Source organism: Pithys albifrons, chromosome 1, assembly GCF_047495875.1.
Source record: "Pithys albifrons albifrons isolate INPA30051 chromosome 1, PitAlb_v1, whole genome shotgun sequence".
In the NCBI taxonomy this organism is placed as follows: Eukaryota; Metazoa; Chordata; class Aves; order Passeriformes; family Thamnophilidae; genus Pithys; species Pithys albifrons.
Genome location: NC_092458.1, coordinates 71,541,002 through 71,566,946, shown reverse-complemented (window position 1 = coordinate 71,566,946; position 25,945 = coordinate 71,541,002). Strand labels below are relative to the sequence as shown.

At 41.9% G+C, this 25,945-nt stretch overlaps 1 protein-coding gene across 1 annotated transcript; it reads left to right on the top strand.

Moving 5' to 3' along the window:
* The first annotated feature begins 1,967 nt into the window (after positions 1–1,967).
* On the top strand, positions 1,968–3,608 carry LOC139679523 (vitelline membrane outer layer protein 1-like). Its single transcript, XM_071571332.1, has 3 exons — positions 1,968–2,138; positions 2,697–2,800; positions 3,314–3,608. The coding sequence occupies exons 1-3, from the start codon at positions 1,968–1,970 to the stop codon at positions 3,606–3,608; spliced, it is 570 nt and encodes a 189-aa protein (XP_071427433.1).
* Positions 3,609–25,945: the final 22,337 nt, after the last annotated feature.

Here is a 25,945-nt window from a genome sequence, read left to right as displayed (position 1 = left end):
GATTGGATTACTGCATGTCAAATGAAGGGAAAAAGAAGCAGGGGGTGAAGAGAAAGAGCTTCCCCAGATGATAGAATGTTAATTATCAGAGATATTAGAGACATCACTGGATACTCAGAGTAGTTCAGTGTATGAGCACATCTACCCAAAAGTACTCATTGGCCTTGCACTCCAGCAGCATAAATTCAGCTGCTAACACTGACCCCACTGTCTTCATTTCAGTCCATTCCCTACTCCTAAAGCTGGGAAGGTTTTCTGTAGGAAAAGGGCTTGGGGGGTGGGAGAAGGGAGTGAAAATTCTTTGACTCAAAAAGATTGATCACTCTGGAAGGGTTAAAAATTAGTGAGAGACAGGAGAGGGAAATATAAAGCTGAGATTAGTTGTTCATGTTTTCTTGCTCCCCATGGTGAAGTTGTAGAAATGCATGCAGTGTTTGCTTTCTCCCACAGGCTGTTAATTACTTGTATGGATGGTTTTCACTGCTTTCTGCTGGAATACACCAGAACCACTGACCCAGTGCCACTGTCTCTGCCACCTCCTCCCCAGACAGCCCAAAAGGATAACAAAAAAATCATGAAAGATGATGAGCAGGGTCTTTTTGCTGCCAGGATCTCCCTTCTCCCACCTACAGTGGCAGGACTGTTGGGCTGGAGCTCAGACTGATTGGCAGAAAGGATATAGGAGATGTGGGAAAGTGGAAGACAGAGAAAACAGGCCTGTCAATAAGAGGGACTCAAACAGAGCAAGACATCTTGATCCTCATTGTCTTCTTTGGGATGCTGTATCTGAAGACCTTTACAACTATACCTAATTGATAATATTAGAGGGTTTCAGCTGAAGGCAACAATTTCTCCTTCACCTGCACAAAAGACCTCTTACAGAAGCAGGATGTTCCAATCCTCAGCAACTGAAGACTGCAATAACTCTTTTTTCCTATGCTGGCCATGCTTACAGTGCTGGTATATACTGACATATATATAAAATGCTGATATATTCTGATATACTGGTATTATAAACCTCACAGTACAACTCTCCAGGTGGCATCATCACTGACTCTTCAATGGACTGGGAGCAGCTCATCCTACTCTACAACTACACACAGGATACCCTCAATTATTGCTGTCAATATTGCTGTTTCTCAAGCTAGTGCCTTTGGAGGAACAAGGAATTCATGAACACTCCCACCTCTCTGGATGTTCACACCTCCTAAAGATACACTTGAGCAGCTGGGAGCTGCATCTGCACAACTCCATGGGATTGTGTGTATGCATGCAGTTTTGCTCCCATTCTCCTGTCCCAGTACAAGAAAGACGTGAATAAACTGAAGTGAGTTCAGCAAAAGCCACATGAGTTGGGTGGCAGTTGGAGTACTCACACCATGAGGAAACCTTGACACACTTAGTCGTCTATACTTAATGCATGTTCCAGAGCAAAATGGATGGCTTGCAGTGCAGGCACTTTCCTCAGTCTCAGTGGGACAGTGAGGAAAGAATGAAAGTAAGGAGGAAACAGAGGACTTCAACGGTGAGTAGGACCCTGAAACTGCTCCATCTCAAATCTTGCCTCACCTCCTACAGAGGTTTCTTCTCCTTCCAGTCCACCACTGCTCTTTCCCCCTTCCTCTCTCCAACAACCACCTGGCAGCACTGCTAGGACTGTTCTACAAACCACAGCAGACTCTTGGGGAATAGTCTGAGCTCTGTTTCCCTTCCCTTTCCTCACATCCACAAGTTTTCATAGCCCTGCAAGTCCTCCAGCCAGTGCATACCAGTGACAGCCCTTCCACCTGTCAAGGGCGGCCTCACCACTGAGGGACAGGCAGTCAACAGGAGCAGTACATAGCAACAACAAGCACTCCCCATGAGCTTTGTTGACACTCCCCAAGGACTCCCACCCACTCTCCTGGCTAATAAATTCCCCTGTGCCATCACCTCCATGCAGCGAGGTCCTGAGCATGTTCCCAGCAATGCAGCTGCTTATCCTGGCTACCCTCTGCCTGCTGGGCTCCTGCTGCCTCCAGGGCACAGGGACACGGCAATACGAGTCTGTGCTCCAGGTGCCAAATGGAGGCCCCTGGGGCTCTTGGGGGCATGCACAGTTTTGCCCCAGTGGCTACGCTAAGGGATTTGAATTGAAGGTAAGATTTCACTCCTTCTTCAGAGTGGGAAAAAAAAGCCTACTCTGAAACAATGTTATTTTGTTCTGGTCTTAGCAGGGCTGGCCACAGCACTTTGTCCCATTGCAGCAGTTTGCATTGTATTTGCGTTGCTCATGCAGGCTTCTCAGCAAGAAATCTCTAGTGCAGAGTAGCTCTCCAGGCTCCCTGCCAGTAACTGACTTTTTGGCAGAGGAGTCCATTGGGTGAGAAAAAGACCTGAGGTCAGTACAGCAGATCCTGTTCCCAGGTGGCTGGGACAAGTCCCACCTGCCAGCACAACAGCTCTGGGTATCACAGCACGTGGTGAGAAAGTGGGCATGACCTGGGACAACAGGCACCATTTGGAGAAAAACAGAGGTGGGCAATAGCAAAAGGAGCTTCCTGAGAAGTGCTATAGAGTTGCCTCACAACCCTGCTCAGCTGCACTATCTCTATACCCAAAGCCTCCTACCACCCCTCATCATAAGGGCTCACCTTATCACTTCTTTTAAGTGGGGAATGATGCTGACCTCTCCCATTTTCTTCCCCTCTTCTAAGGTCCAGCCCTACCAGGGATTTTGGCTGTTTGCTGATGACACAGCTCTGAATGGCATCCGCCTGCTCTGCACAGATGGCACAGTCATTGAGTCCTCCGTGGGGTGGTAAGTAGTCTTCACTTTCTCATCCTCTTTCAGGGCAGCAGCTTCATAAGCACCCACGCCCCTGTGAAGGTGGCTCACTGCCCTGCTTGCAGAGGTTTGTGAGTTCTCCTTGGCCTCAAAATATGAAGGTCTTACAGTAAAGATCTGGTCCCAGGGAAAGAAACAGTATTTTCAAAGATGAAAGAGAGTTTAAAAAATGCAGTTCTTAAATCTGTACTTTCTCCTTTTCCTCAAATGCTTACTTTGAAAAGCACATCAAGTAACAGGGACACAGTAAGTAGCTAAAATTGCCAAGGGGTTCTGCAGGAACAGGGCAGCCCAGGGTTGGTGGTGGCTGGGCATCCAGGGGATAATGAGGAAGCAGAATGAAACAGGTGCTCCTAGAAACCTGCCATCTCTGTGTAGGGGTGCAGGATTGCTCCAGGACTGCCAGGATCCCAGGCACATTGCATTGTTGATGGCAGCACAGGAGAAGCTGAACAAGTCCTGGCAAGTTGTTTTCTTCTCTGGCAGGTGGGGAGACTGGACCAAGGCCCAGCTCTGCTCCAGCAACAAGCTGGTTTCCTTCTCACTGTGTGTGGATGAGTGGCAGTTCTTTCATGACAACACGGCAGTCAATAATGTGAGGTTCGCCTGCTCGAACGGGACAAACCTGGAGGGCTGGGGACTTTCAGGGGGTCACTTTGGCCCATGGAGCAGCAACTGCACCTCTGGGGCCATCTGTGGGCTCCAGACAAAGGTGGAGACACCCCAAGGAAAGAGGGATGACACATCTCTCAATGACATTAGAGTCTTCTGCTGTCAGTAAGCCTGATCCCTACCCCATGCCAGTATCTACAAAGTTGTACAGCATTAAACCTTGAATCTGTCCTTGCACAAGGAGCAGTATATGTTTTATTCTCCTGTTCTATCAAGGGGAGCTAAATCCCATGGCTACAGCTAGTTCCCATGTCTAGATGTAGCAAGGCTGAGAACGTTGTCAGGATGTGCACACGTAAGCACACACACATACACACACACACAGCCAGCCACTGATGAACACAGAGAGCAGTTTCTTTACACTGTGTCTACACCTGAATAGTCTCATATACACACACAGTGCTCTCACAAATGGCTCTCACTACAAATGGCAGGTACAGTTCCTTTCCTGCTGGTCAGGATTAACATCTGCTAGTGAAATTGGTACTCACACATGGAAAATGTGTCTCCGTGGTAGCTGGCATTAACCACTCACTCTGCCCCAGAGCTGACCTCAGGCCCCAGTTTCTCCAGGTGCTGGCACTGGCACCCTCCAGCCTCTGGTTCCATTCCAGTTGCCAGCACTCAGCTCAAGTGCTGCTGCCTCCTTGTTTGGCTTGAAAGTTGCTGGTAGTCTCTCTCACGTGCTCAGAATAGAGTGTGTGCCCACACAGAAAGTCAGGGTAGAAAATGTCAGAATAATTAGTATTAGTAGTAACAAATAGTTATTATTATGCAAGAATATTTAGTAAGACTATAGGCTGTGGTGATGATGTGCAGGGTTTGGTCAGAGGAACATGCTGACCAGCCAGATGTCACCCAGACCAACCACTTTGATCGCTTTTTCTCTCACACTAGTTCCTGCAGCAGAACCACCTCTGATCCTTCCCCTAAGTGTCACATAATAATTCTGGACCATTGGCACAACTCCCTTAAAACACTTTATAAGAAGTAGTACAACATCCCCAAATGCTTCTCCCCTGCAGCGTCCCTGAGTCCCACGCCCCTGTGGGTGCTCACTGCCACCTGTCTGCAAGTACTTCTGGGAAGGGGGTGGCCCCTCTGACTCTTCAGTGGGGTTCACCAGGTGCCTGCGGCTGATCACTCTCCTCCAACATTTAAAGGCAGAAAGTCTGGAGCTCTGTAGGCACTGCTGAGCTTGCTGGTTGCTCCACCTGGTATTGACACTGATTCCCACTGGGTCTTTTTGTTCATTCTGGTAAAGCCTTATAACCAACTTATAAACCACCAAATTCCTGTGACGGAGCCCCCACACCTGTTGGTAAAGCAGGAGGCAGGACTGTAAGAACTGAAGAGTGAAGTAGGAGAAGGGGGATCATCTGCCCGGGCAGAAACCATGGTTTCAAAGCAGAGGAATGGGAACCCTATCTTATCTCCATTATAATGGGTGTGAGGGGATGACTATCATACATTCATTCACCCACAAATAAGTTCAAATGCATGCAGGTCATGACCCCAGCTCCATGCCTGTCCTTTCCAGCCTGCTCAGCACAGTATCTCAACATCTCCAGGTGCCTGGTGCAAAAGAGGCACCCTGATGATTTTTGATTCAAAGACTGCAGTAATTGCATTACAGTAATGTAATGAAATCAGAAATGTGCCACTGTATAGGTCCCTTTCCTGAACTCACCACCATCTCCTTCAGCATCAAAACCTCCTGCTCAGCTCTTCTCTGGAGTTCATATTTTGTCCCACTTTCTGGGGCTGCAGGCAATACACTGTGTGGTAGGACTGACCATGATAACAAGTACGGGACAGGAAGTAGCCACAAACCCAAGTCTCACAGAGTACTATGCAGGAACAAGCTGGCTGCAGAGAATTATGATGGACATGTGCAGGAAGGACTCAAGGAAGAAAGGAACAAACAGCAAGGATAGGGAGAGTTCCAGAGCGAATTGCAAAGTTTTCAACAACCAACCCTTTCCTCAGTTCCAAGAGTACAAAGAGGAGGCAGAAATCTGAGAAAGACATAAGAGGAAAGAAGAATATCCTCAGCTCTGTAAAGTTCATAGACTTTCCCCATACTCCTGTATTTGAAATTTGCTTGCTACAGTGTTCTCTCTGATAAGTAATTCTTGCTTAGGAAGATTGAGAATGGTCCTCAGTAACACATGTGAGTCAAAAGTTTCTGTGCACACAGCTGAACACACAGACAATGGTTATCTTTACTTAATCCCTGCTGGGATTCCAGATGTTCTAGATGTTTGTGCCCTTATGCATCCAAACAGACTGGTTGCCACTTGGCATGATGCTAGGATAAGCCTTAAAGCAGGTATATTTACAAGCATATTTAACGCTTTCTACCAAGATTTTGAAAATAGACATTTGAAACTCCAAGCAATCATATTTTTATTGCCTGTTTGGTTGGTTACCACATAATTTTCTTATTCCATACCTATAACTGGTAAGCCCCACAGAGCCATCTATTATCCCAGCAGAGTACCAGATTTAAGATCAAAAGAGAATCACTGAGTACATGACCTAAAAACAAGGTCACACATCCTCATGTATGGATATCCAATTTTAAGAGATAAAGGCACTCAAGGCAGCTCAATGTTCTGTTACAGAAATCTCTGTTTACAATTAGATACAATAGGAAAATTCACAAGTCAGCTTTTCTTCTGGAAAAAAGGCTCCCTTAGGGTACTCTGAAATACACTGAGATGAAAAGATGGGATTCTTGTCATGAATGTCTCAAGAGTTTTTATGTTATCTTTGTATTATTATACTGCTTTCATATTACTTGTTACTCATTCAGTTAAGTGAGTTGTTATACATAGCATTTTACATGGCATTAAACATGAAAGAGTTTCTGTCTACACAGGCAGTTCCTGCAAGAAAACTAGTCTTAAATATAATTTCATGGTCTTTCTTCTCAGTTCTTACCCCTCTCCATTATAACAAAAACATTTGATTAAGCTGAATCCAAATGCCATGGCAGGTCCTCTTGGATAATAAATATCCCAATTTCTGGGCAAAGCAGATCTAGCAGTGAAATGCTGGAAGATACATCCCTGTCCACCACTCCTTCAAATTCATTATTTGACTAAAGTCAAATTTTGTACTGTGGATGCCACTTCTTCACAACAGCAAACCCCAGTGGCAAGCCCACCACAAAGTGGCAATGCTCATGTCAAGCACTCACTTTCTGGTCATTCACAGTAGTATGTAGTCCTTCTCCTCTCAGGGAAACCTGAATGAAACACCAGATGGAAACCCAAGGCTGTTCAATAATGGTCCTGCTTCTTGTGCAGTTACTTACCTTCATGCACAGCAAGGGCGGGTTAAGGTGTTTAAGCTTACAACCCTCACTTCATGTCTTTTTGCCTTTAGGCACCTTTGATGAAAAATAACCAGCAGAATCTACTCTCTCCCAATTCATTGAGGAGGACACACATGGTTCTCAAAATTGTATATAAAGATATTCACAGCCACACTTTCTCAAAATACATAGTTTATGTGCAGCAATAACTGTTAATGAAGTAACATCAGTTATTCACAGATGCATGGGTTTGAGCATCTGGGGAACAAAACTACCTCTAAAAATAACACCCAGGGTTCTCCTAGAACAGGTTTGTTGAATGTGTGGAGGGAGGATGGTCTTTTTCTACCCAAACAACCAACTTTCCATCTCAGAAAGTCCGCATTACTTGTCCAATACAAAATGATTCAGTCAGAAAAGTGCCAGTGGAATTGCACTACAATAAAGAAGTTCATCAGAGGATATTCTGAAGTTAAAGCCTTTGTTAAGGAAGCAGGTAGTAAAGGCAACTGAATGCAACACCATTCTGGACTGGTAGCACTGTTCAACACGGCTATCTAGCATCCAGTCCAGAACAGAGGCAGCACTATGCTCATATCAGTTCAGAGAACATTTACAGAGAGATGGAGCCACCTTTGACCCTAGCCCTCTCTCTCCGGGCCTCAGCACTGCTTTCTTGATGCTCCTCCACATTCTTCTACACCGAATTTTTATGCAGAACTTTGTACGTGTTCTTTCTTCTGCACGAGATGCAGGATAATGCCTGCTTTTCCTCAAAACTCCCTCTTCAATCACACAAGACAGAGGTACGTGGAGAGCAGGAGCATTGTTGTGACAGCTGCTTGGAGCAGCATTCACATTTTATTATTTGCACCTGATAGCCTGTGTACTGTTGGAGGAGCTCTGTCTCATTTTTACTGTCTATTCTGATGAACAACTTAATACCTAAAAACCCCTGCAATGGCCCAGGGTCTGTGTGGCACTTGAGACTGTGCAACCAGGGAGCCAAAGGATGGGCCATGCTCTAATCTTTGTTGCAAATGGAGCACACACATTAGCAGGCATCCTCTTCACTGGCTAAGTGAGGTGACAGTGCACTTCTTAGAAGTCATGGGCCTGACCCCGAGCTGTCAAAACACCTGCAACACCCATCCTGGGGTAAGAGAATAAATGTGAGGAATAAAATAGAGCAGGATGAAAAATGCCCTTGAAATCTTCCTAGTGCTTCTCTCAAGAGTGCTGAAGGAAGGAACAGAACATTTTGATCTTCACCATTTTCATTCCAAGGTTTGGTTCCCCTGGCTCATTAGCAGCCTTTGGACATCTCTGCCACGTGATCCAGGCAGTACAAGCCCCTTTGCGAATTCTCACATGAGTGGGTTTAATCTGCTTTTGTAAATTATATAAGCTGAAATGATGAATACTAAAGCGGAGAAATAGCAGTCTTCAAATCTTTGCAAAGTGCTCATATCAGACAGCACAAACTCACCTCTAGGTACTGGGCATTTCAAGCAAACTACCTCTGTAGCAGCAGTCAGCCCCAAAACTGTCCTGGAAAGTTTGTTTCCTCCTTAAAAGCAGCAAGTGTTGGACTCCACTCTAAACTGGAAAATAAACTGTGTTGGGAGATGTTGCAGCCCAGAAGCTCTCTTGTGTTTGTCAATATTTTCATCCTCTGAGCCTGCCACGTTCTCTTCAGAAAAACTGTAGTGTATCTCCAGCACTGCAAAGTTTGAACTTGGCTCCACGTTGAACAAATGTTCCTGAAGTTCAGAACTCTTTCAAGCCAGTTTATTTCCTCTGAGAACATCTTTAATGAAGTACTTATTTATATTTTCCTTGAAGAAGAAATATCTGATTTTATCTGTTATTTTTCATTTTAGTAGGAGATTTGCGTTTGCTTCCACAAGTGTGTGTCTTTGACCTGTAATAAAATCTGTACTGAAGTAATGGCTAACACTGAAGAAATAATTATTCCAGTAAATCCAAGGGAGGGTACAAACAACTACATCCCTCTGACCTTTCTGTGCCTCTTTTCAGAAACAAACATGTACTTTGAGCAAAAGAACAAAATTTCTGGTGCTATGGTTCTGCAGGGCCATAGCAGAGTGCTGCCTATATCCACATAATTAGAAGGGAGGTTAATGAATTTCTAAAGCACATGTTTCCAGTGGATAAATCAAATAGAAAGCATATTTAAGTGGCCTAACAGTTTATCAAATGAGATTATAATAGACACTTTGCACCTTGCCAAGTGTTATTTCAAGACAAATTGATGGAACCCTTTGCCTCTGGAAAGTCCATTAGTAAAAAAAGGGCTATAATCTATATTGAGGAAAACCAGTGTGAGCCATCATTTCTTTTGGTCTGAATATTTTCTCCCTTTTCTTTTGGTCTGAGTATTTTCTCCTTTTTTTCCTTTTCTATCCCTTGACATTTTATATTTTCTCTTTGATTTTCTAGGAAAAATAGAGCTCAGCCTCAGCCATCCGTTCAGATACACATTTTCTAACACTCATTGCTGTATTGGAGATTTCATTCTTTTTCTCAGCTTCACCACAGTGTTTGAGGGGACATTTCCATGGAGAGGAGCTGCTTTCCTTGTGCAGGATTCAGAAGATGATGTAGGAATAATTAGTCTGCTGCATAACTTTCAAATGCTGCTGTCCCGGGGAGAGAAGTGGAGAGACACCACACCACCCATGCAGATTGCCAGTACCTAGAGCAGGTTCCTTCATGTGCCTGTGAAGAATCTGGCCCCCTGCCAAGGGCTGGAGATGGCCTTGCTGAAGAAGAGGAAAGTACACATTTCCAGGGAGGCCACTCACCCACCAGCGTGCAAAGACAGCTCCAACACTGCTGATCTTCACAGACACCTGGACATTTGATATCCGTTTCAGTATCACATTTTAACCAGAATATATTAGCAAAGGAGGTTAGAGTTTTTCTGTCTAAGCTATGATGTCTATGCACCTTATTTTGCTGGGGGAGGATACGGTTTCTTATTGTTTCAGAGGATAAGGACATCTTTTGAAAGCTTACGAGTACCAACCTGCAATGGTGATACTGTTGGTAATAGTGTTGGGGCAGAATCTTAATAGTAAGGGGGAAATCTCTCATTATTGTTCTCTCTAGCATGACTTTCAACTATATATTAAAAAAAATAGAAAACTGATTATATGAAGAAAGCAGACAGTACTGTTTGCTGTTCCTGTGGTGCTTACAAGTCTCAAATATGTGGAAATCTGGTTTTACCAGAACAAGACACCAAGAAGGTGCAGTAATTTCATCATCTTGCTAAAATCTGTGTCTTGATTGCAGTTGTAGTACATATACCAAAGTCTCAATATGCAGATATTTTTTTCAAGTTCATCAGAAAGGTCTGTCAAAAAAACAACTACTGCCTTAAGTGCCCAATTCTCCTTCTTCTCTAAATACTGCTTGTCTTCTTACACATATTTGTCTAAATGCACCTCTGTCATTTGTATTAAGGCCCTAAACATTACTTAGTCTCATCTTGCTTCTTCCACTTAGGTACAGAACATGTTTTAAACCTAAACTGATGCCTTTATTACACCTCTTTCTTTCTGCTTCTTGTAGCAGTTTCAGATAATCATCTTCCAATAACTGCAACAGGGAGAAAGAACATAAAACAATTCCAACACTCGTGTAATTTTCTTGGGCTGAAAAGTCATAAAATCACATAATACCAGGTCGGAAAGGGACCTCAAGGATCACTTGGTCCAACCATTCTCAGCAAAATCGTCGAGATGGCCCAACACCTTGTCAGGCTGAATCTAAAAGTGTCCTATGTGGGGAATCCACCACTTCCCTGGAGAGATTGCTCCAATGACTGATGGTTCTCCTAGTGTCAAATTTTCCTTATGTCTAGTTGGAGGAGTAACTCATACCCATTATCCCTCATCTTTTCCATATGACTCCTTGCAAAAATGGAGTCTTCATCTTTTTGGTAGCCACCTTTTAAAGATTGCAACATGGTGATAAGATCTTCCCTAATCCTTCTCTTCTCAAGGCTGAACAAAGTAATTTCAAAAGTCTTTCAGAAAATCCCATTAAAAGAAGGTAAAGCAAATCTCCTGCCAGGAAAAGGCAGACTTTGTTGTATCTAAACACACTGTTGAAAATCACTAATTAATGGAGAAAATGCATTTCAGAGGCACTATGATCTGTAGGTCCAGATTAATTAGGATAACATTTTAATTATCCAACATGCCACCAATTGAAATTAAAATCATCAAAAGTGGGTGCATGTAAGCTCAGCAATTACCTCAAACACATTTTCTTCTGCTTGTATTAAGGCCATAAGTAAACTTAATGCAATTGCAATTCTTTTCTGCAAGGCCTAAAGCCTCCTCAGTTAAGCAAAGTGATTCCCGGAAGCACACCCTGAGGAGAAGGGACTCTGCAGAATATTTCTCCCCCAGATTAGAAGAGGTGACTCAGATCTCTTAAAAACTCTTGTCTCTCTTAATCTTCATGCCAATCAGGGGTGAAAATAAGAGGGAAATCATTTACTCTCAACTTCTGTGAATTGCTCTTCCAGTGTTTCATTTTCCTTCTTATACTCAAAACTGATTTTTGTACTTTCTCCAAGCACCCTGAGTAAGCTCACACAACATATTTTCAGGGCCATCAGAATTCCTTTTTTGTCTTCTCTGATCAATTTTTGCAGCACTCCAAGAGTAGCTTCCCCTTTTGTGCCTTGTCTCTCTTTTGAGATTAGCTTTTCTTCAGGTTGGCAGGACCTCCTATCACAGAAGCAATATCAGCACCAAAGCTATTAATCAAGGCTCTGCCACAGGTAGGAGTAGATATTAGGCTGTAACTAAAGGCAGTCAGAAAAACGAGGTTATTTTATTAGCAAATTTCAGATAAAGGCTGGACATCAGTCAACTGGATAACTACAATTCCTTCTGGCTTCAAAATTACAGAGTAAACCAGCTTTTTTTTTTAAAAAGAATCTGGGTCCAGCAGCACTGTGGGAAGAGTATGATGATGGAATATGTACCTGGAAGTGGTAATTTTCATTATATGGTTCTGCCTGTACCACCACATACATCATCGATTTCTGCCTTAAGTCTTAGAGTTCTCTTGCCTCACTTGCTTGGCATGTACAGCAGTTTCCCCAGAATTTTCCAGCCATTTTCTCTTCAGCTCTGAGCCAGTGGGTGCTGGAGCTAGGGGTGATGAAGCTTTCCACCACTGGAAACCCCACCGGCAATATTTTAACCCCAGCCTAATTCCTTTCTTGAGCTCAAACATGCCAAGGAACAGAGTCATTATGAAAGTGATGCTGGTGAGATCTGTTGTCATAAAATTGAAACCCCCACACAGGAACTTAGTAATTAAGGAAGAAACATAGGCAATGAGCCATTACTTTTGGTGCCGTGGGAGTTTTAGGATAGTACGTTTTCAATAACTCATCAAAATAACACATGTCCTTTGACATGACCTTAGCAGCCAGAGGAAGCAGAATAACATATGGCCACTGTTTTAAGAGAGTCATGTAATTAAGTCCATGCCTTTGATACCATATACATAGAGCCTTCAGGAATGCCTACAAAGTAGTCTTCAAATATCTCAGTTGCTTGCAGGTTTGGCCAGTAGTGGGGTTGAGAGAGTATCCCTGATACACACACACACACACACACACATGCACACACAGAGGACACTGATGTGGGCTGCCAGGCAGACTGCCACAGACAACACAGTCCTTGCCAAGCAAACATCAGCAATGTGCATATTACAGGCACAGATGGCTCAGTCCCATCCCTCTCCTCAAGCTGGTCAGGACTGAAAACAGTAGTGAAAATACACATGCCTTTGGTGTCCAAGTTCACAGGAATGTCTACATCCACTGAATCCTCAAATGTCTGCAGAACATCCCTCAACGTTCATGCTCAAACCTGGGCTCCCTTTAGCTTGTTTGTGGGTCTCTTTCTTCCCACCCAGTGGCTCACCCAGCTTTATGCACACCAGCCAAAGAGATGCACATATTCACACACTCATCTCCTGGACACTCCACACCTGCTGGGCCCTCAAATACCAGGACAGTCTCTCAGTCCTCCTAACATCCATGCAAGACAGGACCCCATACCCAGCCACCAACTCAGACCTCAAATCTTGCCAGAGGTAGGTCTCCTCCAGCTAGCCCAGTTCAAAGTTTTCTGGCAAACATATGCATGTATACACACAGGATTCAATTCACCACAGAAATATTTGCACACTCAGATTTTTCAGGTTACTAGCATTTAGATCTCTCATACACAGTTGCTGACACCTAGACCTCCTCAATCCTTCTCCAGATGCTGGCACTTGGACCTTGCAGCTTTCACAAACAGCATAGCGAGACTACAAAGAATGGTTCGAGAAAGGATTTAATACAAAAATGGGACAGGAATGCTGGCCAGGGTGAGGCCTCATTGTCTCATGCTTGTTTCTCAGCCATTTACCTTGATCTATCCCCTTCCCCTAAACTTCCCATAATAAATGTTATGTAATAATGCCACAAACATCTTCAGATATCCCATAGTAAGTTTTACATAGGCTCAAAATTGCTCTCACATACCAAACAACACTTGCAATAATTGTGGTTTTCCTCTCTTATCAGTTACAATGCTGAGGCTGATACCTTAAAGGCTGTGCCTGAGTAGGTCCTTTATTGGCCCATTTATCAGCAAACAGATTTTTTGTCTTAACAGGATTGCATTGGCTTGAGTTCCAATTCTCTCTGTCTCACCAAAGGAGGGAATACATTTTCTAAGCAAAACGCTTTGGGTATATGTAGTTGAAAGTTGTGTATTTGCCAGCCTGTCTCATGCTCAAATCTGAAAGAATTGAAAACAGACAACAATCATCTTGAATACAAGTATCCATAATCCCAACTGTAGCATAACAGGAAAAGGTATCTTTTTGTGTCTCAGTTTCCTATCCCTAAATAAAAGGCTGACAGTCTTTCCTTTCCCTTATGATGTACTTGGAACATAAATTGTTCCTGCTCTGTATATCCACAGGATTTCTTTTCTGATCCTCTTGGAGACCCAAGTAGTAATAAAATAATATTTTTTTCTTTGTTATTCAAAATCACTTTTGTTTCATCAAAGAAATAAGTATTAGACAATAAAAGCATCATGCTAATGGAAAAGTGAGTTAGCAGTCTGAAATCAATATAATCAGGAATGAGCAAGCTAAGAAACATCACTGCATGTCATTTACAAAGTCCTGAGCCATTCTACCAGAATAAAGTTATTAAAAAAAATACCCAACAAAACACAAGGATACAGAAAGATTATTCTGCTATAATTGCAACTGCAATAGCAGTCAGGATTCATATAGCAATATATAATCTTCTCAAGCTTAGGGAAATATCTGTGTCACTTTTTGTGGAGAACAGATGCCACACTGTGGGCTGTTCAGTCTGGAGCCAGGGGGTCTTCTCAGTCCTTTGGACAATAGTTTATAAAAAAAGAGACTTTTTTGCTAATATGGGCTGGCATGAATCCATAACCAGACTCTCAGCCTTTACAGCTGTATGTTATTTTTATTAAATCTTTTATTTCCTGATGCTCTTGCAGTGCATCCAGAAATATGAGCCATAAGGAACACTAGATCCTCCAAAGATACATATCCTATCTGAAATAATAGGTTCACTGTCAGCATAAAAGCCCAGAACTCCATGCCAGTAATTCCTCTTCTTCGTTGTGCTCAGCATGAATACAGAGACCAGAGCTACTCTGCCCTTGGGATTTCTGATGACTTGACTGAGAATATCAGATCATGTGTTACCCACTACAGTGTGAAGCAAGAGATCTCACCTGTTCAGGGCCCTGTACCAAGAAAAGAAAAAAAAAAGTCCTTAAATGGTTCATAAAAGTCAGCAAAAATTAAAGATAGAGGGGCTTAACTAGCCAGAGGGAGAGGCTACTGCTGTAACATAGGGAATGGAATATGTAGCACCATTTGTGCAAGAAGAACATGAGAGCTGGGCCTTAGCAGAATACATGTTTAAATTTAACCTAATTAGGGAAAGGAAAGAAAAAATCAGGTATGCTGCTCTTCTCATGTTCCTTTCATTAAGAGCAAGGGGACAAGGAGAAAGAGGGGTGTGATTGCTTCCGTGAATCTACATCCTTCTTTATTTTCTATCACCTCTTCTATGTTATCATCTTGCTTTCATGTGAAAGGCAGCAAAACTACACTCCAGAAGCATCACGTGTTGCTACACATGATGCCTCATCCCATCTTGAGCAAAATGGTCTTTTGAGGCCCTTCATCTTGACTGAGGATTTGAATACAAGATCAAAATAATTCCTGTTCTGCCAAAATTACCTCCTTGCTGTTCTTCACATTTTCAGGGTTGTGCTAAGGTTTTACAAATCATACATCATAACAACCACATGACATTTAATAGCATCATACTGATCATCTGGATCTCAGCACTATGTGACACCAAAGACACATGTTGAACAGTGGAATGTATGACCATTTCAGGGTTTCATTATCCTCATAGGTTACTTATGGAAGTATTACACAGGAGTTACAGAACCATGAAAATTCCACATATATCACATCTATTGCTTCCTCTGTAGACCATTCAAAAAACCCCCCAAAAACCAAAAAAAAAACCCCAAAACAAAAACACAAAACTAAAAAGCTGTCACAAAGAATTATCAAAATCCTTTCTTGTTTGTTTTTTCTTACCCATGTATCTCACCCTTAGATATTTACTTGATTTTTTTTCCAGTTCCAAGGTACAAGTTAGAAGAGCATAAGTTCCTGGGTTCTTTTTAATGTGCTTTTAGAAAAATATTTCTCTTCTGCAAGTCCTATGAGATGTTGTCCAATCCCTTTGACTTCTGAAATATAACCAGTGGTTTATATGAAAACGTATCCCCAGCTTTTGGGGGGTGGTCTCAGTTAAGATCTGGTGGCTTCAGAAAGAGGACTCCTCACTAGAACTTCAAAATATATTAACAAACATTTAACATTCAATATGTGAAACATTGGGGCGGTCCCGTGGTGTAAAGAAGAGCACTCTGGACTCTGAATCCCAAGGACCTGAGTTCCAGTCTCAGTGGGACCGTCCCCTGGCAGTTCAATGCCTCCCTGCCATCCCATCCCGTCACATCTCGGATGCTCAGCAGGGTCAGCCCCGGTTAGTACCGGGTGCTGTGACAGTCCCGAAGACTTCACTGTCTCTGTCCAAGCTCGCTCGGCCATGGCAGATGGACCTCAGGACTGAAACGGTGGGGCCAGTTCTGCGCACGCTGTGCCTCACCTAAAAAATCCACTGTGCAGGCTGGAAGGGCACACCCACATGGGGAAAGCCCTTCCCAAATCTTCGTTCACAGTCTGGCCATACATACATGCATGTGAAACATTAAACTTTCCCACCTTTAATAAGACACAATTTGGCCAATATCTTAGAAGAAGAAAATTCAATACTGTTCTGATGGCTGCTGTAAGACTAACTGTAGAAAAGTTATATTTGATAGAATATAACTCCCATATAGAAGTAAAAAATAATGATGACCATTTGCTGCATTAAAATATAGGCTACAATCCAGCCTTCCTGAATTCAAGTTTCTACAATGCAGGTGTCTATGTGTGAGGTAGGTGTCCGAGTTCCCATTACAGCTCATGGAGAGCCAGGCAGGACATGGCTTGGAGTACACTGACTCATCCCAAAAACACCACCCACACTCAACAGACTGAATCACTCTCAATTCCACTTACTATACTGACTATAAAAGGAGTTTAGACATTTTCCCTATTCTGGTGCTAAATTACCCCTCTTAACTTAAGGTGAGATATACTCTACTCCTTGCATCTCACCACTGAGTAGTGAAAAGTGTGCAATTTTTGATGCATTTCTTAATCAAACTGCAGAATTAATTTCCAAGCAAACTCTGATGGTTATAGAAGAATCAAAGGGCTGAGGATTGCTAGCCAGCCAGGGTAACATTGCCTTCAGTGGCTCCTCAGAGGAGGAGAGGTAAATTGGTCAATGTGAAAACTGAATCCAAGGGGTCTTGCTTGAAATCCATCCACAATCCACAATTGCATATCAGGTTCTCTTCCATAGAATGCTGATGGACATTTCAAAGATATTTCTTTCCACACACGAACAAAGTTTCAAGCATTTCTGTGATTTAGTTGGGAACAAACCTAGGCAATGACTGAGGTGCTCAGAACTTCACTACCTCTTGCTGAGGCTACCTTGGAAAGAATACAAAACTTTTGTCAGCACAGAAGCAATTTCTCCTCTCAGAGGATTTGTTTCCAACAGAAGGGAGAGAGATGCTTGAATATGCAGATACAGAACCACCGCTCAGTTTTGTTAAATCCCAAGGGACATTTTTCGGTGATGCTACAAAACTTCTCAAAGGTGACAAGAAAATGCTGCGGGACTCCTGTCTGCCCATGGTAGTTATTAAGCATAAACTGAATGTCACAGGTGAGACTTTTTTCCCAGCAGTAGTAGAGTACTGTGGAAAGGGGAAAATTTTCATAAAATTGCAGTTATTGGAATATATCCTTTTGGAAACAGCTGTGGATTACTTGATTATAAGAAGAGAGCATACAGATGGCTTTCTGAATCTGAACATTTTGCTTCTTGCAGCAATGTATTTTATCTACTTCAGGGAATTTGGGATGAAAAAAGGAGCCTTATGACCACAGGAGGGTGCAAAATTATCCAGCACAATGAGCAGGTTTTGTGCACTTCAAAACAACCTTTCTGCTGCACAAACCCCAAGAGGATAGTGAAAATTATACTCTCTTTCTTGGCAGCAAAGCTGTATCTGAAAGAACTTTTTCACAGATGAATTTTATTTGGACTGCATAATGACAGAAAAACCAAAGTAGAATTACTGCAAGCTTTGCTTAGAGGAAAAGGCAACTTTTTAAGGAAGTGTGAAGATTCCCATAAAGAGAATATAAAAAATGTATTCTCTTTGAAAGTTTGGTTGCCTTTTTTTTTTTGAAAAGTCTTTGAGAGTAGGAACAAAATTATGGGCCATAGGTCTAGGCAATTTTACATATACTATATTTGGATGTATCTGTAAATATTTATTAGTCTGCAGTAGTAGTATTTTCACATCTCCCCCAAATATTCTACAGCATCCAGATAGTTTCTTGCTGATTTTTCAGAGATTGACATGCATGTAAGTTATTGAACATTTTGTTCTACCTCTTCTTTCCTTATTCATGACAACAATTTTCTCCTTTTAAAACTTAATTGTGTTTAGAGTCTGGTCAAAATTATTATTTTTTTGTGCAGTTGGAAGTCAAAATTACTTCATATCTTTTTTGCACCATCAGTTGACATTCTTCCTAACTCAGGAATGTTGCATTGATTTCATTGGCTTCCTCTTAGCACAGGTGCAAAAGGTTCTCTCCATGTCTCCCATGACCCTACAGGTCACTAGATTCACTTCACATCTTAGCCATTCTGATTTTATCCCTAGACATTCCTATGTCCTTATATAGATCTCTAGTAATTTTACCTTCCCTAATTTTGATTGGCATATCATCCCTCTGATCAAACATTGCCCTGTGCTGACCACATCTACACAGGAGGGACTGCACAGTGTTAAGTGGAAGCCCCACTACCAGCTTTAATCTTTGTGGGTCCTTCCTCCTTAGCAAACTGGGAGTGAAAAGTAGGACCTTTCCCCTGCTTTGTGGGTTTTTGGGATTTGGCGCTTTTTAACACTTTGTGACTCCTTATAATTATGTGACTGGGCAAGAGCCAGCACAACAATGGATTCAGCCTGTAGCATGCTGATAGCAATACAACACAATATTCACAATGCAATACCATCTGCTTAAATTCTAAATCATAATGTATTTTTTGTATTTGAGAAACAGTTTCAAACTGCCAATGCTAATACTATTTCTTTCCCATTATAATGAGTAGAAAAATGTATCAGAGACTATGACAGTACCATTCTTCTAACAGCTCTCAGTCTTCACTGCTGCAGATTCTTGACTTTTCTAAGCAACCAAATCTTCCAAAGGTCAAACACTATATTTGCTAACTTTGAGTCTAAAACATTCTTTCCCACCTCCAAACTCTGTTTACACATATTTATATTCTTTGTATATTTGTTTTAAATAATAATCCATTAGGAAGACATACTAGATAAGGATCAACTCCATTAGGAAGACATACTACATAAGGATCAACTCCCTCTTTATGCCTACTTATTGCATGGGCCACTCATGGCTGCTAGAGTGAAATATAGGCTAACATCTGGCCAATACAAGCAATAATCTAGGAGCTGGCCCTCAGATATAGGGAGGCCAGGGATCTGTGTCCCAACATGGTCATAAGTAGGATTTTGCCCACAACTGTGACTGCTCACTACGTTTACTGCAGAAGAGAACTCTCTGTCTTCAAATGGAGGCTATGAATCAGTGGGAGAGTCAGACTTTATATCTCCAAATAAAATAAAACTCGGAATTAATTCATTTCTTTAATCAAAGAATTGAAAGGAATCGAAATTTTCTGCTAGGCATGCTGTCAAACTGACAAAGTGACTCAGCGAGCAGAATAATTGGTCTGTAATGTGATTATATTTGGGGATTCAGGTTGGGGTTTAGACATGCTGTTAAAGACTAAACTGAAATAACAGATTTAACACAAAGTTGTCAGGCCTGTAGTTTTAAAAGGTCCTGCTGTCAGTCATTAAACAAGTGGAAACTCAGTACAAAAAATAATTGGCTGCTCTGTCACCATACTGGGGTTTCATTAGTAAATATCCTTAATAAGCTGATCCAGATGCAAAATGCTCCCTGAGAAGGTGAGCGATAGTTTTTAGATTATTCCCCAAGATCTCAAGGTTCTCCCTTCAGAAAAGGGAGATGACCAGTAACCTCATCTCCAATAAACAGATCCCTGAGACCCCACCTCTTAGGGAAGAGAACAGTATAGGTCTCTGAGAAGTGCCCAGGATCAGGCAGTGCCAATCTACCTAAGAGGCAACCACACACAGAGAAGCTCAGCACAACAGCACGCAGGAGAAGCACCTTTGTTGGCACCCTCAACTTAGCAGATGCTCTAGGACATGTTTTACAGAGGAAAAAGAAAAAAAAAGAAAACCAACAACAAAAACATGCAATGAAACCTGCATAGCCAGAAATCATCTAAAACACATCAACCAGAAGTTGCACAAAGATGTGTAACCCAAATAATGCATATGGGCTAATTTAAGAAAATGAAATATCCCAATTTGATTGTCCTAAATAATGCAGCCACATCTGTGAAACACCATAGGACTGTAGCATGAGAACTGAGGAATCATCTGATGATAAATGCAAAGGAAACCATATGAGTAGCAGAGAAACAAAGATTTCTTTTAACAAAAGATTTTATTAAAAGGAGTTGTATTGTTACTAGCAACATACTGGTTAATGACACAGTCTTTTATGCAGGGGACCCTAAGATAGAGTTTTACAGTTAAAGGAAATTAATTGCTGGATGTTTAAGGTTGCTGACAATTTTTTTCCCAAAGTAATCCCACTGAATTTGGTCTCCTTTTGTGTAAAACTGATTCCTGGATTATTTGTTTCCTGTGAAACACCAAAACAAGGTTCCAGAAAGAGATGGGAGATGTTCTGCATCTATAAGTGACACTGGAAACCTGTACAGATGCTTTTTTTTCACCCACAGTCATGGTTAGCAGTTGCCTGACTTCTTGCCTCATTGTATTATGACTCATACTCTATTCCCAAGCAGCATCTGTTCTGCAAGAAAAAACTCCAATATACCATTTTCTCTTGTTTTTTTCCTGTAAAATTGCAATTGTTTACAGTTTTCCTGAATCTCTGCTAATCTGTTTTTGTTTAGACTTGTTATGTAAATGACTTGTAATATGGATAGTTAAGAGCAATATTAGTGGATTGGTCCCCTAGAGTTGGTGACAAAAATATCCCTTTCCTAATCCTACACTCCTGTGACAAAATAACAACTGTCAAACAAAACAGTGTGCAGATTTCCTAGAAAACACAGGCCATAGGCAATGAGGATGACTTAGTGCACTCCATTGCTCCAAAACAGAATCATACCACATTTGCAAGATGTGGTATGATTCTGATCAGATCCAGATCCCAGAGCTCCAGATCCCAGATCCCAGAGCTGTGGAGCCCAGAGCAGGGTATGCTACTGCACCTCAGGCACTGCCATAACTGGCTGGAGAAGACATCACACATTCAGATATGCTGGTCTAACATTCCCTAAACAAATTAAGGATGCTGCAACTATTGTCAGTGCTACCTGTGTGAGTTGTAACAGGCCATGTATTTGCAATTTTGCTCATCCTTCAGCATCTTGATTCAAACCCTTTCAATGTTTCTCCCAAATTAAAAAACCTCTTTTTTTCATCATCTTGAATGCAAACGTGACCCTGATAATTTCATTGTTTCTGCACTTTGTGCTATTCCCTGCAGAGCCCTTGCAGACAAAAGTGGCAGACACCAGTGGGAAGGCAATGTTGCCACTGATATCTGATCTTCAACGTAAATGAAGCCTGGTTCTGTCCCTAGATGGCCAAACAACTTGCAAACTACCCCCTTCCTTTTAGTTTAGATTATATGTTTTGACATCTCTGATACCTTAAAAAAGGCATTAATGTTTAAATCAGCAATTCACTGAAACCAAGCATGATAAAGAAGCTTGAAGATGGGATTGGAGAAGTGAGCATCCTAATGGCACAGTAAATGCACATACTGTGCAACTCTACTGTGAATCAAGCGCTAGAAAATGGTGAATTGGAATCACAGAATGGTTTGGGTTGGAAGCAACCTTAAAGATCATCTTCTTCCAGCCCCTCTACCATGTGCAGGGCTGCACCCACTAGACCATGCTGCCCAGCGCACCATCCAACTGGGCCCTGAATATTTTCACAGGTGACTGCTACTTCCCCAGGAAACCTGTTGCAGTGTCTTACCATGCTCACAGTAAAGAATTTCTTCCTAATAGATAATCTAAGCCTACTCTCAGTTTCAATCCATTCCTCCTTGTCCTATCACTACATGTAAAAAATCCCTCTTCAGCTCTCTTGTAGGCTCCCTTTAGATACTGGAAGATGCTATAACACCTCTCTGGAGCCTTCTCTTCTCTAGTTGAACAACAGCTCTCTCAGCCTGCCTTCATCAGAGAGGTGCTCCAGCTCTCTGATCATCTTCAAGGCCTCCTCTAGACCCACTTCAACAGGTTCATGTCCTTCCTGTGCTGGGGACTCAAGAGCTGGATGCACTCCAGGTGGAGTCTCACAAGGGCAGAGTAGAGGGGCAGAATCCCCTCCCTCACCCTGCTGGCCACACTGCTGGGGATGCAGCCCAGGACACAATTGGCTTTCTGGGCTGCAAGTGCACTTTGTCCACTCATGTCCAGCTTCTCATCCACTGGCACCCCCAAGTCCTTCTCACCAGGGCTACTCTCAGTGACTTATTCTACCAGTCTATGCTCATGTCTGGGAATGCCCTAACCCTGGTGCAGCACCTTGCATTTAGATTTGTTGAACTTCATGATCTTCTCATGGGCCCACTTCTCAAGTTTGTCCAGCCCCTGTGGATGGCATCCTGTCCTTTGTTGTGTCAACTGCACTACCCAGCTTACAACCCTCTTGCACATCCTCACTTTTCATCATTAAAAGACAATCCAAGGTTTCTAGCACTGCTGTTTTGTTGGGTAGGGACTCACTGACCTTTTTTAACTTAATTATTTAATACACCAGAATCATATTACTGTTCTCATCTACCCGTATTCCTGTTTGATTGGTATAAAAAATATACTAAGGAAGAAAACCACACTGTTTAACTACAAGACGTTCCTTGTTTTTTATTAGCGGAGAGGAAGACAACAAAATTATCGCACAGCAGTTCCCATCGAGATTTGATTTGGAAGCTCTGCACAGAAGCTAAAAATACATGACTGTGCAGTCATAACTCATTTTAAACAGTGTTCATGGGGGAAAAAAAAAAAGACTTCAAGGATTATGTTTTCAACTGAAGTGAATGGGACCTCTGGGGTGCATAAGGAGCTGGGATATGAGAGCACCTTCTAGGTGCTCTAAGCAACCCAAATCCCAAGCACTGGGTTGGAGCAGTGAATGTGCAGAGACGTGGGAGTAAATTCACTCAGTCCAAAGGGACAGTAGATTCACAGCTGGCAGAGGGAGCTGTGTTTGCCAAAGCTTTCAGACATACACAGTTAATGTTTGCAAAGATCTGTAAAGATCAAGGTCCTAAGGATTAAGATTTCCTTGGAGGACGCTATTTTTTCCCCAGTTATAAAAAAATTTTTTAAAGGTTTCATATTTCGTAGGAAATTTAAAATGCTATTTATCCACAGTCTTCCAGACAGCTATATACAGAGCCAAGAACTCGCGGGTGAGATAAATTCCCTATCATCTGTTTCTGTTCTGATACTGGTCAAAATATATTTGCTCTAAAGAGAAAATAACTCAAAAGCTTCCCACAGAAGGCTACATATCAATAAAAGTGGGGAGCTGGTGGACAGATATCTCTTGAGAAGCAATAAACAAATTCTCTGCCCACTCTATCTTCTAAAGCATATGAAGCTGTTTAGGGCTTTTGAAATTCTGAATCGATGTTATAATGACAGATGACATTTTCCCCAGAGTTTCTAGGAATGACCAGTAGTATATACTTATTCAACCAAACTGTCTGTAAATCACTGCAAGAACACACAGCACATAATTTAAACCAAGTCTCTCAAAACTCCTGCTGGGTGGTCACCCTCTTGTTATCTGTCCAGGGCAAAGAGCAAAGCTTGCACTGATTTATATCAGTCACCAACACAGTGCTGATAGCACACTAAAGTTTCAGACATTTCTGAGCAGTGTTTGCACAGCATCAAGGCCTTCCCTGTTTCTCCCTCTGTTCCCACAGCACTGGGAGCGTGCAAGAGCATGGGAGGGGCATAGCATCATAGGCAGATGATGTAAATGGGAATGGTATCACAGCAATGTCTGATTTTCAGCCCATTTCTACCCATGGAAAAACAGGATATAATCCTGGAGTGCATTTCCATCTCACCTTTCCCAGATGATACAAGTTTCTGACTCTGGTAAAGTAACCCCTCCTATTGCATTTGCTGCTTGAAATGACCATAGCACCCAGATCCATAGCAGGAATAATGGGATCAGAAGTTGAAGCAAGTCCATCAGCAACAGTAAAAGTGATACCAGGGAAACAGTTTAGGCAGGACCCAAAACAAAAACACTGCAGAGTGCACACGGATGTGGCATCAATTTCTAATTGCAGCAATACAGCATTGCCGTTTAATTTTGCAGATGAATCCAGAAGATGTAAAAAAAATCATTTAAAAGTAGAAGTAGCATTCAAAATTACCTCAGCAAAATGGAAAAATAATTAAAAAGGTATATAAAAAGGACACAAAGTCAAAAAAGAAAAGAGTAAGAACCCAGACTTGGGTATAACTTGCTGTAATAGCAAACTGATGACTTGAGAGCAGGAAAGGATCTGCAGATTGCAGAGTCACAGGCTTCACTATGTCATAGTCTTCTGAAATAGGCAAACTGCACTGGGAAGATGTGTCTGAATAGGAGGATATTCTCCAAGAATGGCAGTAACCTCTTCATAACAGATACAACGATAACATCTCACTGAGATGTCTGGAGACTTCCATCACCTCCCATCTGAATAAACCAGAGAGACTCTAGAGCAAAAACGAATGAGAAGAATAGAAAAAATAACCTCCAGGAAAACATTGAAAGAAAATGCATGGTTTAACCTGAAGACAAGAATTTGGAGACAACTTAACTGCAGTTTTTAGACTCATAAAAGGAGCCTCCAAAGGCTGAAATAATGGTTTGTGCTTTCATAACAGACAAGACAAAAAGCACTGAACTGGAATCATGGAAAATTCAGATTAAAAATATGAATACAGATGTTTCATGATGAAAAAGAGATCTAGGAATGCCAAAAATGTACATGAATTCTCCTGTCTTCTTCCTCTGATTCTAAGAATGCCACAAACCACTTCTGCAAGGCTTCAGGTTTACTAAATACATTTCATAAATCCAGTACTAGCAGATTAAGTACATGAAAAAGTAAAGTTGTAAATCCTTTCACATACTTAAAACTACCTTCTCTTCATGATAAGGGGCATATTCTGACACATTTAATGGTGTAAATCCCAGTGTAACTAGTGAAATCATATTAAGACTCAGCAGTTCTTCTCTAAGTGTAATCAATGCAACAGTAGCCATGCCAGGTTTTGTACCTTTTCAACTATGTAACATTAGCAACCCTCACAGTTAACCTTGGGAGAGGGTGACTCAGGCAAAGATCCAATATTGTACTACAGTCTGGTCAATTTTAGTGTCTGAGTGGCTGAACCAGCCAGTCCGAGCAAGTACTTGCTAAGTCTTAACAAGTATTGCCAAAATGACTTACCTAATGAAAGAGCAGCTTAGATAAGATAATGAAAATCTAAGTCCTGTGATAGCAGCCAGGAAAGAAGAGAAATGGGCTGAAAGAGCACAAGGTCATCATTTCTGATTCCATTTGTCCATGTTAACTCTAAACTAAAAGGCTACATACTCAATTCCAGTTGCAGATGCCATCATCCATAAAGCCAGTAAGACTGTTAGTCATCTTTCACCTCAGAGGCAAGTTCTCAGACCTACTGAACTGTGGTCCAACATACAAAGAGTTGTTCTGCACTAAAAGACAGAACAGTGGAAGAGCTGGAAGAGCTGTAATGCTTTCAAACAACTACAAAGCACACACCTGGAGTTGGCTATGAAAACCATCTAGAGCCATTAGAGATCCACTGGCATTCCCAAATGAAGCCCTTTAAACCCATGACAACATTGATGGAGAAGCTGTACAGTGGCAACTCTGTATTTGTGACCCATTAAATACTTATCAGCCATTAGCTGCTCATATCTTGTTTTACAATGGCTGCTCCAAGACATTTTCACATAAAATACCAGAATTAAATAAAATCTTAAAATCATAGCAGAAAGAGCTGGGATAGACTTTGAAAAGTCTTCTTGTCCGATCTCAAAATCAAACTGCACCTATCTCTCATTCCAGAGTGGCACGTG

Coding starts and splice junctions, on each gene's coding strand:
- LOC139679523 (XM_071571332.1), top strand. CDS start 1,968: ATGCAGCTGCTTATCCTGGCTACCCTCTGCCTGCTGGGCTCCTGCTGC. Junction 2,139..2,696: donor CTAAGGGATTTGAATTGAAG/GTAAGATTTCAC, acceptor CCCTCTTCTAAG/GTCCAGCCCTACCAGGGATT. Junction 2,801..3,313: donor ATTGAGTCCTCCGTGGGGTG/GTAAGTAGTCTT, acceptor CTTCTCTGGCAG/GTGGGGAGACTGGACCAAGG.